Genomic DNA, 14,588 nt, shown 5'->3' with positions numbered 1-14,588 from the left:
TGGCAAATTTGGCAGGGTGGTTGGACGGCGGATGGGGTGAGCCCATCAAAGGCAAGCTCGAACGAGTTTTTATCCTTTTTATATAACGCGTCGCGAACGCGGTCCCCGGCCCGCGTGCCCGTCGACAGGCCCACACGCGTCGCCCCGATATTTCCTCCCTCCCTGCCTTGGCCTCCATCTCACCTCACCCTCGCCGCCGTCCACCCTTGACTTCTATTTCCCCGTCTATATAACGAGAGCCCGGCGGATACGTGTTTCACCACCCCTTCCTTCCCATCCACCTCTGCTCTGCTCAGCTCTACTGCTTCCCCTCCATCCACCGATCGAGTGAAAAGCTCTCCGTCCGCCGGAACATCGACGACCATGGCGGGCACGGCCAACTGCATCGACATCATCCTCGCCATCATCCTCCCGCCCCTCGGCGTCTTCCTCAAGTTCGGCTGCGGGGTAAGCATCGGCACCAGATTCTTTCCTCTTTCTCTCTTCTTTCGTCTTCCCTTTTCTGGCTCGCTCCACAGGTTGATAGATGCGTAGATAGATAGATAGATAGTGACATATATGGATGGAATTCTGATTACTGATAATTGTTTCTTGGTTTCTCTCTTGCAGCACGAGTTCTGGATCTGCCTCCTGCTCACCTTCCTCGGGTACATCCCGGGGATCATCTACGCCATCTACGCCATCACCAAGTAAATCAAGGCAGCCGCCCCGAGTGTTCCGGCGGAATAGTAGTATATTTCCATGATGATCTCGCCTGTCTATTCCTAGCGTGCTCGGGTTATTGCTTGTGTGGGTTCTTTGAATTCTTTTCCGTGTACGTTGACGATGCGAATTTCTCTGTGGTTTCCATGGGCCGTGTGAAGAGATTTCAGCTTCTTTATATGTACTATGTATATGCACTAGTATCATGTATGGGAGTTTATGCATACAGTACTTATTGTTGAAGTTAGATTACCGCCTCCCTGTTCAAGTCTGGAATCGGCAGTGATGTGTATGTAGTCGGGTTTCTCATTTGATTTTTCAGTTTTTCTTCAGTAATAATAATATAAATAAAGAAGCATCAGGTTCTACTGGGATGTAGTGCTGTTATGCAAATTTGTTAGTACCTGTCCCTCTCGGGACAGTTGCGCACTCGCGCGCGCGGCCTTGCTCGTGTTGCATGAGGAACAAAAGCTGTGTCATCATATCTGTCAGATGTGTCCTAGCCTCGCTGTCTCAGCTGTGGCAGTGCGTTCCATTGGCGGGCCGCCTGTCAAGTGGATGCAAGTATGCGGGCCTCGTCATCTACGTGTATTTAACACGTCAGAAAATGGGGACGCAAAACTTCGAAAATGATGGAGCACGCGTATCTTTCTGAGTGATGCTATGCGTACGACACTTTTGCACCCGATTTACTATCTGTCCAACAATCGTTGGATCATACTACTCCCACCGTTCCGAAATACAAGTCTTTCTAGAGATTTCAATATAAAGTACATCGGAGCAAATGAGTGAATCTACACTCTTAAGTACGTCTATATTCATTCGTATGTAGTTCATGTTTAAATCTTTAAAAAAGCTTATACTTCCTCCATTCCAAAATAGATGATCCAATTTTATACTAACGTTAGTACAAAGTTGAGTCATCTATTTTGAAACGGAGGGAATAGTTAGGAACGGAGAAAATATATGTTTTCGTATGCGTTTAATACTAGGTATATATTTCGTATGCGTTTAATACTAGGTACTTCCTCCACAAAGAAATGTAAGAGGCTCACCTCCGTATGCCTTCAATACTGAGTACTCCCTCCATAAAGAAATATAAGAGTGTTTAGATCATTAAATTAGTGATCTCATTTTTTCTGCGGGGTAAACTAGTGGCATACTGAGTACTCCCTCCATAAAGAAATATAAGAGTGTTTAGATCACTAAACTAGTGATCTATTTTTTTTCGGTGAGCTAAACTAGTGGCATATTGAGTACTCCCTCCATAAAGAAATATAAGTGTTTAAATCACTAAACTAGTGATCTATTTTTTTTCGGGGGGCTAAACTAGTGATCGAAACGCTCAATATATTACAAAGGGAGTATCTCTGTTTTCTGGAAATGAAGACGTTTTGGTTTTCTTTTTTGCAAAATAATACTCCCTTCGTCCGGAAATACTTGTCGCAAAAATGCATAAAAATGGATGTATCTAAAACTAAAATACGGCTAGATACATTCATTTCTTTGACAAGTATTTTCGGGCAGAGGGAGTACTTGTATTATTCAAAGATTACGGATTACAATCTCGTCGAACAATATTCAAGACCTCCTCTGGACCAAAGCCCAGCCAGACAGCAGTCCGGCCCTGCAACCTACCAAAGTTTGCCATGAAATGACTGACGTTGTTTCCTATACGATAAATATGAGTAATGCAAGTATTACGTTCCCCATACTATTTCTGATCTCTCCAATCAAAAAAGCATATTTTGACATATTACTCTCTGTACTCTTCATCATTGAAACGGCTTCCAAGCAATCTGATTCTATATCAATAGGTGAGTCACTCAATTGCAAAGCTAGGATATGACCAATGGGTTAATTAAGCGAGAAATCAACACCTATTCGGCTAGAAGAGCAACTCCTTTATTTTTATTTTTTGAAATGCCAGAAGAGCAACTCGGTTGCAAAGCATTGCACTACTTTTTCTGAGGATACACACGAGTGTGTATCATATAGAAGGAGAGGGGGGAAAGTGCCCTGTCTACTGTCGGTAGCAAAAACCAATTCTTGTTCGTCAACTATGACGGATCCTATTCCTCGCGCATGTCGGGGAATAGCGATCAAGTGTGTACTTTCTGGTTTGTATAAGCCAGCCCACTTTAGGTTTTTCCCCGTTGGTTTTGTGAAGGTTCTAGATCATTCCCTGAACAAGTTTTTTGTTTTCCTATGTTTTTTTCCTTGTTTTGTAAATTTGCAATTTTTGACATTCCTAATTTATATTTAAATAATGATTTTTTGAATAAATACATTTTGTGGAAATCATATTCTTATTTTTAATTCACGATTTTTTTAAAATGTTCATATTTTTCAAAATATGTCCATCGAATTCATTTTTTGATCAAATTCAAAATTTCCATCAAATTCAAAAAAAGTTGATTTAGTTAAAAAAATACTCATCCAATTCAAAAAAATGTCTTCAATTAAAATTTTATTCATCAAATTTTAAAAAGTTAATTGAATTAAATATTTGGTTATAAAATAAAAACTGTTCATAAATAATAATAAAATAAAATGGTCGTTTTAAAAATCACAAACATTTTTAGAATTGGAGAGCATTTGTATTGAATTCGTGAATATTTGTTTTAATTTGTAAACATTTTATGTAATTCGTAACTTTTTTCGAAATCCTTTTTTTTCAAAGAAGCAAAATAAAACAGAACAAGAAAGAAAACGAAAAAAGAAATAGGGCAGCCCCGACCCGCATCTGGGCTGACAAAAGTTCGGGAGCGGGGAAGAGGGCGTTTGCTCATTGTCGCCTGCACGGGTCGGGAATAGAGAGCTCCTCCAAAAAAAAGTCGGGGAATAGGCGAAATCACTAATTGAGGAGTACTCCTTCCGAAGATCAGTTCTACCTCCCAGTTTGTGATAAGTGGCGCGGTGCCTGGGCGCCACTTGTCAACCTGATAGTTTTCCCTTTTTCATACATTTGTTTATTTAATACGTTTTATCTCTTAAACCGTACATCCAAATCTCAAACCGTTTTCATTGTTGGATTCCTCACATCGAGATCTTCAAAAGTAGATCCCTTGTTAATAGATTTTGACGAACTTTTTTCTAGAAAAAAAACATCGGGAGCACCTTTTTCCGTTTCGAAAGCCGTTTCCGAGAGGCACGGTCGTGCCTCTTGCGAAAGCAAAACCGTGCTTCTTGCGGAAGGAAAAAAATGTGTTTTTCTCCGTTTTTGAGATGCACGGCCATGCCACTCGCAGAAGCAAAACTGTGCCTCTCGTGGAAGGAAAAAAAAAAGAAAAAATGTTTTTTCGCTTGCCTCTTGCAGAAGCAAAACCGTGTCTCTCACGGAAGGAAGAAAAAAGGAAAAAAACATGTTTTTTGCCGTTTTCGATAGGCACGACTGTGCCTCTCACGGAAGCAAAATTGTTCCCCTCGCGAAAGGAAAACCATGCCTCTAGTGGAAGAAAAAAAAACACATTTTTTCGCTTTCAAGAGGCACGGCATTTTTTTGCACCATTTTTATTTCAAATTCTTTTTCTTGGAAAACTAAGAAAGATCGATGAAAAACAGAATAGCCGAAAACCCAAAATAAACCATCTAAAAAGCCGAAAAATCGTGCGAAAAAATAAATTAAAAAACAAAATCCGAAGGAAACGCCCAGAGCATGACACATGGCAGCGGCTTTCAGCCCGCCCCAAGTGACCCTTAGGGAGACTACCGAAGGAGCGCTTCTCAATTAACCGGGTATGTAAAACTATCGACGCGACAACTTGGATCGGGGAGCTCGTATTCGACGCGTTAAGCGCATAACAGGTAGCTGGCGCCCGCTGCAGCGCCTTGTTAGGCCGGCCCGCAGAGGCATAGCGCAACAAACGAAAATCGCCAGAAAAATGCAATAAGGTGGCTCCTCCAGGAATCGAACTCGCATAGCCACATCCTTGTTCGAGCTTAGCTGACCACCACAGCCATTGGACACATATGAGTTTAGTAGCGCTAAAAGTCCATGAACTAGTACGGCCGCGCTATTTATTTACCACTTAGATTTTTTATTTACTTTTAAAAAATCGTGAATTTTTGAACATTCAACAATTTTGAGACAAAAGTTCACAAACTTAAAAAAGGTTCATTGATTTTGAGAAATAGTTCATCAATCTTGAAGAAAATTTCAAAAACTTAAAAAAGTTCACCAATTTTGGAAAAACTTTATGAAAAGTTTAAAACGTTCATCATTTATGAAAAAAAGTTCATCGGCTTAAAAAAAGGTTCTTTGATTTAGGCAAAAACTTCATCGACTTTGACAAAAAGTGCATTGCGTTCAAAAAATAGTTCAATGATTTTGAAAAAAACTTCACAAATCTGATGAAAAAAATGCACAAATCTGAAAAAAATTCATCAAATTTTTAAAAAGGTTCACCAGATTTGTAAAAAGTTCATCCAAATTGTTTTTTATTTGAATTTTAAAATAGTTCATCATATTTGAAAAAAATTCATAATTCTTTTAAAAATGTGGATTGATTTGAGAAAAAAAATCATTGAACGAGGAAGAAGGAAAAAAAAGAAAAATAGAAAACAGAAAAAAAGAAAAAAGAAAAAACTTAAACAGAAAAAAGGAAAAAACTAAAGGAAAAAATGATAAGGTAAGAAAATGATGGAGCTTAGCTCATCAAGTTCTCATGGCAGGGTGGCTACCGCAGTGTGCTGTGACCCACAAAATCCTCGGCACGATTACCAGTTCTTGTGGATTTTTTGCGCTTCGAAAGCACGCGAACGAAGGAGATGGTGTGTTGGACGGGAGGCGAGCGAAACGGGCGGAGCCCAGCTACACGGCTGCTGGCGCCGGTTTACAGAAAAAGTAATAACCGGCATCAAATAGGGTTCGCCCTTGGATCGGAGCACGTGCTTCCTTCAAATTTTTGTAAACATATTTTTTCCTGGTTTCTTTCTTTTTACTTATATTTTCTTTGTTTTTCGTGCATGGTTGTTTCCTTTTTTTTTTACCTTTTATTATATTTCTTTTTTTTCATTTTTTACTGTTTAAGGTTTTCATTGTAAAACACGAACATTTTGTTGCCAAAAAAACATGTGAGCATTTAAAAGCTACACGATTGATACTAGTTTTTTTAGATAACTATTAAACACATGGAAACTTTAAAGATACACAAAAATAAAATACATGAACATCTTTTAAAATTGCAGGAGCATATTTTTTAAAATCTGGATGATTTTTAAATATTTACATGTGTGAACACCTTTTAAAATTACATTAGCATACACAAACTTAAAATTGTGTACACATTAAATACTGTATTTTTTTGAAAAATATGTGTACATGCTTTAAAATTATATGAGCATTTTTTAGAAGACGTGAAGAACTTTGAAATTATATGAATATATGTTGAACTCATGACCATTTTTTAAAATTACATAAACATTTAAAAAATAAGTGAAACCTTTTTGAATTACACAATTTTTTTAAAAAAGGCACAAAAAAATTAAATGCATGAACTTTTTTGGAAAGTATGTAATCACTACTATTAACTAAATGGACTTAATTTTTTTATGAATACTAATTTTTAATTTCATATTTTTTTAGCTAACTTTTTCTTTTTAGTTCATTTGTAATCAACATGTATCTCCGAAAACTAATCTTCCGACCCATCTTTGTGCTAAGCGTGCTTATATGCTGATGGACACTGATAGCTGACTAGACTCAGACCCTTCATTCCTGATCAACAGCTTCCTCGCGAACAACAAATTTCTAAATTTTTGTGAAACAAAGCTCTTTGATATTCCCCGCCAAAAAATCACCTCGAGTTGGTATTTCTTAAGAGAACAACACATTTATGATCGTTTAGCTACATATATTTTTCAACATCATAAGACACGAGCCATGACTTGCTAAAGTGATAGCTCTATTCTGGTGCTAGCTATCATCCATGATAGGTCAGGTTACCTATTACCATACAACGTATCAACCATTGTCGTTCCGTTATCACACCCTTTCAATGTTATCACACCCCTTCAGCCGAGGATGATGTGCTTGATTGCTGACTAATAGCACACGTGTCACTAGTGACAGGCTCACAAGGACAGAATACATGCCATTTATGAAATATATTGAAAAAAAGGTCATCTGATGTTGTTCGTCGATGTAAGGGTGTTGGTCATCCGTGGGTGGTGCATCATTGAAGGGTGGTGCAAGCTCTGAGATTCCTAGATCTGGTAAGAGTGAGGCATCATTGAAGGGCGCACATATAAGAAATGGTAGACGATGATGATTATGATTCCATAGATGACTTTTTGGAGGGCCAACTACCGCATGCCACAGTTCCAACACAATTACATTCTTCATCAGAATTTTCAAAATCAAGATCTTCATCCAATCCATCCTCATCTTCCTCTTCCATCAGGTTCTGCTTTTTCTCTTCTTCATCCCCTCAGTCTCACCACCAACAACCATTCCTGTCGACTCTGCTTCTGAACCACCTCCAACAAGTGACACACAATCTGACACAAGTGACACATAATCAGACACATCCTTTGGTTGAGTACCATCCATCGGTCGTGGCTCAGTTGCATCCATGTCATCAGCCACTTGACTGCCCTGGCCGAGCTCATTCCCTCGCCACCTTCGAACTGTAGGACAGTTTGTATGTCTAGATGGGGTGGGGGTGCATAGAATACTATCATGACCTAGATGACTTCTCTCATATTTAGTTCTCGATAATTTTAAGTTTTGCTAGTGGTTGCCTAGAACTTCCTACACGTGCAACTCTACAAAGAGTAAGGTGACATAAATAAAAGTTGCATAACTAGGGAGTAGGGTTAGGAGGATGCAAACATGGGGACGCTCGACGATGTTCACATGGTTCAAATAGGTGTTGCTATCCTACTACAGGTTGATGAAGGCTTCAAATCACGAAGATTCTAGGGTCACAGAGATCTCAGTTGCACGGTCCACGATGGACACCACCCAGATAAAGGTCCACGAAGGAGGAACCAACCTATTCCACAATGTCTTACCAACACGAAGGTCTAGTCAGACTTGGGATCATAGTAGGCTAATTCTTGGCAATTTATGAGCCAGATACCATCCAAAAGTAATAAGATTGAGGTTCATTTCTAATGAATCTCTGGCTCTTGTGGTTCAAAATATAATCTCGTCCACATCAAAACTCTCTGGGGCTGTTTGGATTGTGACTATGTTTGCCTTATATTGCCACAATATTTTTGCCACACTTGCCACACTTGCCTAACTTGAGTTGCTCAAATTGTTAGCCACACTTCGGCTTGCCTAAGGGAATCTTGCCACACTTTTTGTGTCATTGACATGTGGGGTTCGCTACTCATAAAAAAAATTCTTGCCTTAGGTGTGGCTAGAACCAAACACCTACCTAACTTGGTCAAACTTGCCTAAGGTGAGGTGTGACAAAGTGTGGCTACAAACCAAACAACCCCTCTCATGATGGATCTTTGGATTTGCGAGGTTGGAGTGGTAAGCAAGGAGGGAGACTAGAGATCAAAGGTTTTGCTTGAGTGTTGGAGTAGAAAGCTCGTTGAATTCAACACAAGGATATGTAGTTGAATTCAACACAAGGATATGTAGTTCTCTATCAGAAGTTGTGATTGGAAAATGATATGGTTCAAGTGAACTAGTGGGGGTAAGGTGGGGGTATATATAGGATGGACAAAAAAATTTGACAATCACACACCTTTTTGCATAGTTTGGAGGTTCTGAATGATCAGTTTAGAAACTCCAATAATAACTAAATGAGGAAACTTTCATATAGCTCGGACGATCATACTAGAAGGCGTTGGAGGCTCTAACTGACCTTTGACTCACATGCGCACGCTATTGGACTCATTCGGAAATTTTTATCTGAGATGGGTAGGAGATTCTAAGTCATGTACATAGTAGCGCACAAGTTGTCTGGTGGCTTCGAATGGAAGTGTCTTAAAAGCTATGAATAGATTAGGGTTATGCAATGGGTAGGTGTTCAAAGGTTCAGAAGAAATGGTATTCTATGATTCCGTGCAATAAAAGACAACAAGACATTGGGAAATGGTGAAATGTATTTGTGTGATTTTCAAGTTTGAGCACTTAGAGAAAAGTAACCAATATAATAACATGGACTTAAGGTAGCCTTCACCTCCAACTAATTTGTGCTCCTAGATGAAATTTGAGGTATGTTGTATCCTTGTGCATGTCATTTAGTTGTGAAAGAGATGGAAGAGAGCATGTGGAGCAAACCCGCCATCGCCAAAGAATAAGATGGTGGTAGAATGTAGGTGGTGATGAAAGGAGTGAGTTGCTTACCCGAGGAGATGAGAAAGTTTACTTAGAACCAGAAGGGGAAGATCATTTGTCTTCGGATCTAATGGTCCAAAATAAGAGTACTCAATTGAGAAAAGGGGGGCCGCCTATACGTTAGTCAACTGAAAAAATGGTTTCAGACTTTTATGTTTCTTTTTTTCTTTTATTTAGTTCAAATTTGTAAACTTTTTAAATTCATGTTTTTTTATATTTTTCAAAATTCATGAATTTTTGCCATCGTTGTTAGTTGAGTGTCCACCACCAAATAGAGGGGTGTCTTTTTTCTTGTTCCAGTTACAAGTATAACCCTCGACATGCAACTGGGGCGCGACCTTCTTTTGTCATAGTTGCAATCCCACCCTCGAAGCGCAACTAGGCTTTGACAATTTTTTTGTCTTAGTTGTCAGTCCACCCTCGACTCACAACCGAGGCTCAATTTTTCCTTTTTAGTAGTTGCAAGTCCACCATTGACTCACAACTGGGGCACGACCATTTTTGTCTTAGTTGCAAGTTCACCCTTGACTCACAACTGAGCCCAACACTTTTTTTGTCCTAATTGCAAGGTCCACCCTCGACTTGCAACTGGGGCTTCCCCAGTTGCAAGTCCACCCTTGACTCGTAGCCGGCCCCCGACCTTTTTTGTCCCAGTTGCATGTCCATCCTTGACTCGTAATTGAGGCCCAATCTTTTTTTTCCAGTTGCAAGTCCACACTCGACTCACAATTAGGTCCCGACCTTTTTTTGTCCCAGTTGCAATACCACCCACAACTCGCAAATGGAGCCTGACCTTCTTTCTATCTCAATTGCAAGTCCCTCCTCAACTCGCAACTTCGTCCTGCCCTTTTTTTGTCTCGGTTGCAAGTTAACTCTCGACTCCCAACTTGGGTCCAACCTTTTATTTTTGTCCGAGTAGTGGCATAGTGGGCGCGTAATTTTTTCGTGGGCGACTAACGAAAAAATAACAAGAAAACGTAACAAACAAACAAACAATACAATGGCGCGGCCTTATTTATCTACTGATGTGGGATGATGTCATAGTTAGATGTGAGGCATTATCTCACATCTAAATGTGACATAGTCGGACCCATATTGACCTAGGGGCCACAACTTCATCTTCCACATCTCTCACATACTGTTAATCTTTCTCTTCCAGCCGCCAACCTTCCCTAATCTAACCACCTACTCCCGCCCCATGCGGCCGGAGGGCGCTGCCGCACCCTGCCTAGCTGTTAGAATAAGTCCGAGGCATACCATCGATCATCAAAGGACCAAGCAATCACACGAGCACGACACCGAGATTTGTTAACGAGGTTCACCGATATGGCTACATCCCCGGGGTCTGACTATGGGCGCTCCTCTCCATGACACCATCACAATACCGCACACCGGCCACCCGGGCGCTGGCACACGCCGCCGGCTCCCCCTTGCGCGCCTGTGCTATTATGTTGGCATAAGTTACATCGTGTGTCTACCCCCGCTATATATGAGAGACCTAGGATACAAGTGTCCTACTTGGACATGACTCCATATCCTATCTAAACACAATACTACTCGTAGTCCAACTGTAACCTACCTTGTACACAATATTCAACACAACTCTAACAAACTCCACCTTGGCGAATATTCTCTACCACCTTGAACTCGTCAATGCATCAAACTTCCATGTACATTGGACTTGAGCTTATCCCGTGAGCACCGCTGCTACTCCAAAGACTCCATGTGACTCCACCTGCAACTTGTAGTCCCTTCTTTTCTTGACCACAGTCAACAGTCAAGCAAAATTAAGTTCCTTGTTACTCTAGTTTGTGCTCCCAACTTTTAGAGTATTCGTCCAACACCATCACACACTGATCACTGACCTGTGTGAAAGTGAACAACTCATATATTGGGTGTCACACATAAGAGTTACCTGAACTCAACATCATTGCTCCTTTCTTGACCGCCTGTCTGAAACTTGAAGGAATTTCACCATTGCTTATAGTCATCCCGAGTCAAATTCGTAGTTGTCTCACCACATGTATGACCACCAGAGCCATGGCCTGTCTCCATGTCCCGTGCATACCGCACGCCTCGCCGCTATTACCGCGTCGAGCCTCCGTTGTCCTGGTCGAGTCTCAAGGGTCGCAAACCCACACGACTCAATTCTCACGCCGAGTACCACCGATCATCATTGACCGATGACGAGTTTCATGCTTCCATCAGACCACTGGGCTCCAGTCCGAACTGCATGTCACTCGGTTTCCCCCCTTGCTAAATATGTTTTGATTCCCTGGATCCTTACATCGTAGCCCCTCAATCCAGCTCCACCTTCAACAGGACTCGATGGTAGATGATCAGTCCATCCTCGCGCCCCATCGACTCAAAGCTCTCATGTGCACCGTCTTGAATCAACCCCGTGCCATAGTCTTGTCGAAGCCACACAAGCCCTCGGAGCCTGCGCCACGTGTTTCCACGCCCTAGAAGTCGGTCACCATCAGCATCACGCTCCTACGTTGTTATCACTGATCCCACCATTGTCTTTTGTACCAACCGACTCACATCGATCAATCAGACTGTCTAGTCTGACCCAGCCAAACTTGTCCGGCTACAACCATGCTCCACCCTGCATCATGACTGCCCTGTAATCCGTGCATGTCTTGGACGCCATGTGTATGCATGATCTAGTACAACACAATATCCTCCACTTCACATGATCTCCGAGCTATCCAAGCAATCTTGACAGAAAAACCTCCATGCAAACCTGACCCGAAGAATTCTTTGCACATTATTTTTCTTTCACTATTTGCTAGTGCATGTTCATGTACCCTTAGCAGCAAAGATCACCTATCTGCCCATGACACACATGCACACTCGTATCATGCAAAACCTTGACATCGTGCCTCTTCTTTTGTTTTCAAACAAATCTCCAGTCGTCCATCGCAACAACGTGCGTACAGCAGCCCCTGCATCGGTCCAACCTCCCGTGCGTGCACACCAGCCTCCTCCTCGGTCACCCAGTTCCACGGCTGCACAAGGGCCTAGCCCACCAAGTGCACACCACCAGTCCCCATTGGGCCAAGCTGCCACGTCCTAAGATCATGCCCACGAGCCGTCTTGACCTCCTGTGACCGAACTCTCATCGACTCCTACCGCCGCATGATTCGCCGAGAGCCACCTCTAATCTGCTGCCGCTGAGGTGGCCAGATCGAAATCAAAGAGACCATCAGCCGATCTAATTCCACGCCAACAGCTTCCGCATGAATGGTTCCTCCGACTGCTAAACGAATGGAGTATCTTGCCGCACATCGATTTTTCCAGTCGTTGCACGACCACCGATTTGACGAATTCTTTCGCTTTGTTCCTTCCTCTGGATCAACCTTTCACGACATCCGAACACCCTAGCTCATGATACCACTTGTTAGAATTAAATCCGAGGCATACCGTCGATCATCCGAGGACCAAGCAATCACACAAGCATGACACCAAGATTTGTTAATGAGGTTCACCGATATAGCTACATCCTCATGGCCTAACTATTGGCGCTCCTCCCCATGACACCGTCACAATACCACACACCAGCCACCCGGGACCGGCACACGCCACCGGCTCCCCCTTGCGCGCCTGTGCTATTATGTTGGCATAGGTTACATCATGTGTCTACCCCCGCTATATATGAGAGGCATAGGATACAAGTGTCCTACTTGGACACGACTCCATATCCTATCTAAACACAATACTACTCATAGTCCAACTGTACCCTACCTTGTACACAATATTTGACACAACTCTAACAAAAGCTGCTCAGCCTTGTCCCAGCTAGCTGGCCACCCCTCTAAATAATCAGCCACAATTCCATCGCATGCGACCTCCTGCAGCCCCTCACCGCCCACCTACCCAAACCCATCAACCTCCGACTCCTCTAGCGGTGACATCACTGCAGGGCTGCTCCTAGCTCGGCCTTGTCTTGGCGCCCCGTCTCTGCCTCGGGACTTCGCGCAAAATCAACATTCGGAATCTCAGGAAACTTATGAATAGCAAATGCGGAGGAAAAACAATCGGTGCCATATAGACGGGAAAAGATTGCAAGTGAAGGGAGTGACATTTTGGTGCCCGTGCCCAGCTACTCCCGAAATCGTCGTCGTCCGCTCGATGCTCGGGATGGGAACAAATCTAGCTGGCACATCTGCCGCAGACCGGGGAAAATGGGACGTACTGGGTATACAGTACGAAACAATTAAACTTTTGTGGGTGCCAGATTGTACGTGGGGGGAACGCCGTCTCACTTGCCAGCTCTGGTCCGTGGACCAAGACGTTGGCTCTTGCACTGAGCCACAGATCAGAAAAAAGTGTGCAACCTGACATTACACGTGCGCTTCATGTGAGCACACAACAAATCATAGTGGAGATCTCCCCAATACCTGGGTCGTTCTAGAATCGTCTCCACACCTCTGCCTGCTGAAATCATCTCTCTTCCACCTTCGTAGAGCACGGGAAAGCCGCGCAGCGGCACAAAATCTGTACCAGAAACCAGAAGATGGAAGATTGTGAGCTTGAGTTCTTGCTTGATGCTGTGAATAGGTTAGTCCTCGTTAAATCTAATATGTTTACTTGGGGGTATAAGTACTGTCAGCCGATAGACCGGGGGAAATATGCTAACGGCGGCCATGGCCAGGCCTTGTTGCCTCTTGAAATCAGGTTACCGCTCCGGGGAGGAGTTCGCCAACAGCATAAACCACCCAGATCCGGTGCCGCTAGCCTTTCTACCGAAGAGCTTGACCAACAGTGGAGGCCAGACGAACTAAAACAATGGGTCTGGTTGCGGCAAGAGAACGAATGGGATCGTATGCCGCCGTCCGGATCCTTTTCAAACGCACTCAGCGTAGTCAACTGATAGAGTTGACCCACAAGCCCCGGTTGGACAAAGGTCTGAACCCCAAACACTATCGTTTTAGAACTGCAGTTTTCAGAGTGACCGTCGTGCAAACTGTTTCCTTGGCTCGGTGAGAGATGAGTAAGACGCATCACACATGGCGGAAGACGAACCATGGAGCAGCGCAATGGGATTTTTCTGGGTAGTGTTTGTTGTGATGGGTGTCGGATTTAGGGTTTTGGCAAAACCCTTGAGGTTCGAACACTGGGGTGCGCACGAAGATTTCCCCCTACCGAATCTCGCTCTCAGCCTCGCCGTGATCCCTAAGCTTAGCTCGATGAACTCACAACACAAGAGACACAAGATTTATATAGGTTCGGGCCACCATTGTGGTGTAATACCCTACTCCTGTGTGGTGGTGGTGGATTGCCTCTTGGTCTGATGATGAACAGTACAAGGGAAGAACAGCCTCCTAAGGAAAGGTGTTCTTGTGGTTGGTGTGGTGTTATACTTGTTCTGGTTTTCCGATCCCTTTCTACTGTGGTGGCTAGTCCTATTTATAGAGGCCCTAGTCCTCTCCCCAAATATTGAGCGGGAAGGGATCCAACAACGGCTAATTTGAAAGGGGACAGCTAGTACAAGCTATCTTGACTAAAGGTGGTCTTCGCGTGTCAAAGGCGCTGGTGGTGACGCCGTCTTGGGCTCCATGATGACCTCCGTCCTGCCGTC

General features: G+C 43.1%; 1 protein-coding gene across 1 annotated transcript; it reads left to right on the top strand.

Moving 5' to 3' along the window:
* Positions 1 to 205: 205 nt before the first annotated feature.
* LOC119323943 (hydrophobic protein LTI6B) lies at positions 206 to 1,076 on the top strand. The gene is made up of 2 exons (XM_037597658.1): positions 206 to 447; positions 610 to 1,076. The coding sequence occupies exons 1-2, from the start codon at positions 364 to 366 to the stop codon at positions 691 to 693; spliced, it is 168 nt and encodes a 55-aa protein (XP_037453555.1). The 5' UTR covers positions 206 to 363; the 3' UTR covers positions 694 to 1,076.
* Positions 1,077 to 14,588: the final 13,512 nt, after the last annotated feature.

This window comes from Triticum dicoccoides, chromosome 1B, assembly GCF_002162155.2.
Source record: "Triticum dicoccoides isolate Atlit2015 ecotype Zavitan chromosome 1B, WEW_v2.0, whole genome shotgun sequence".
NCBI lineage: Eukaryota > Viridiplantae > Streptophyta > Magnoliopsida > Poales > Poaceae > Triticum > Triticum dicoccoides.
The sequence above is the reverse complement of the archived record's forward strand: the minus strand, read 5'-3'. Positions and strand labels throughout refer to the sequence as shown.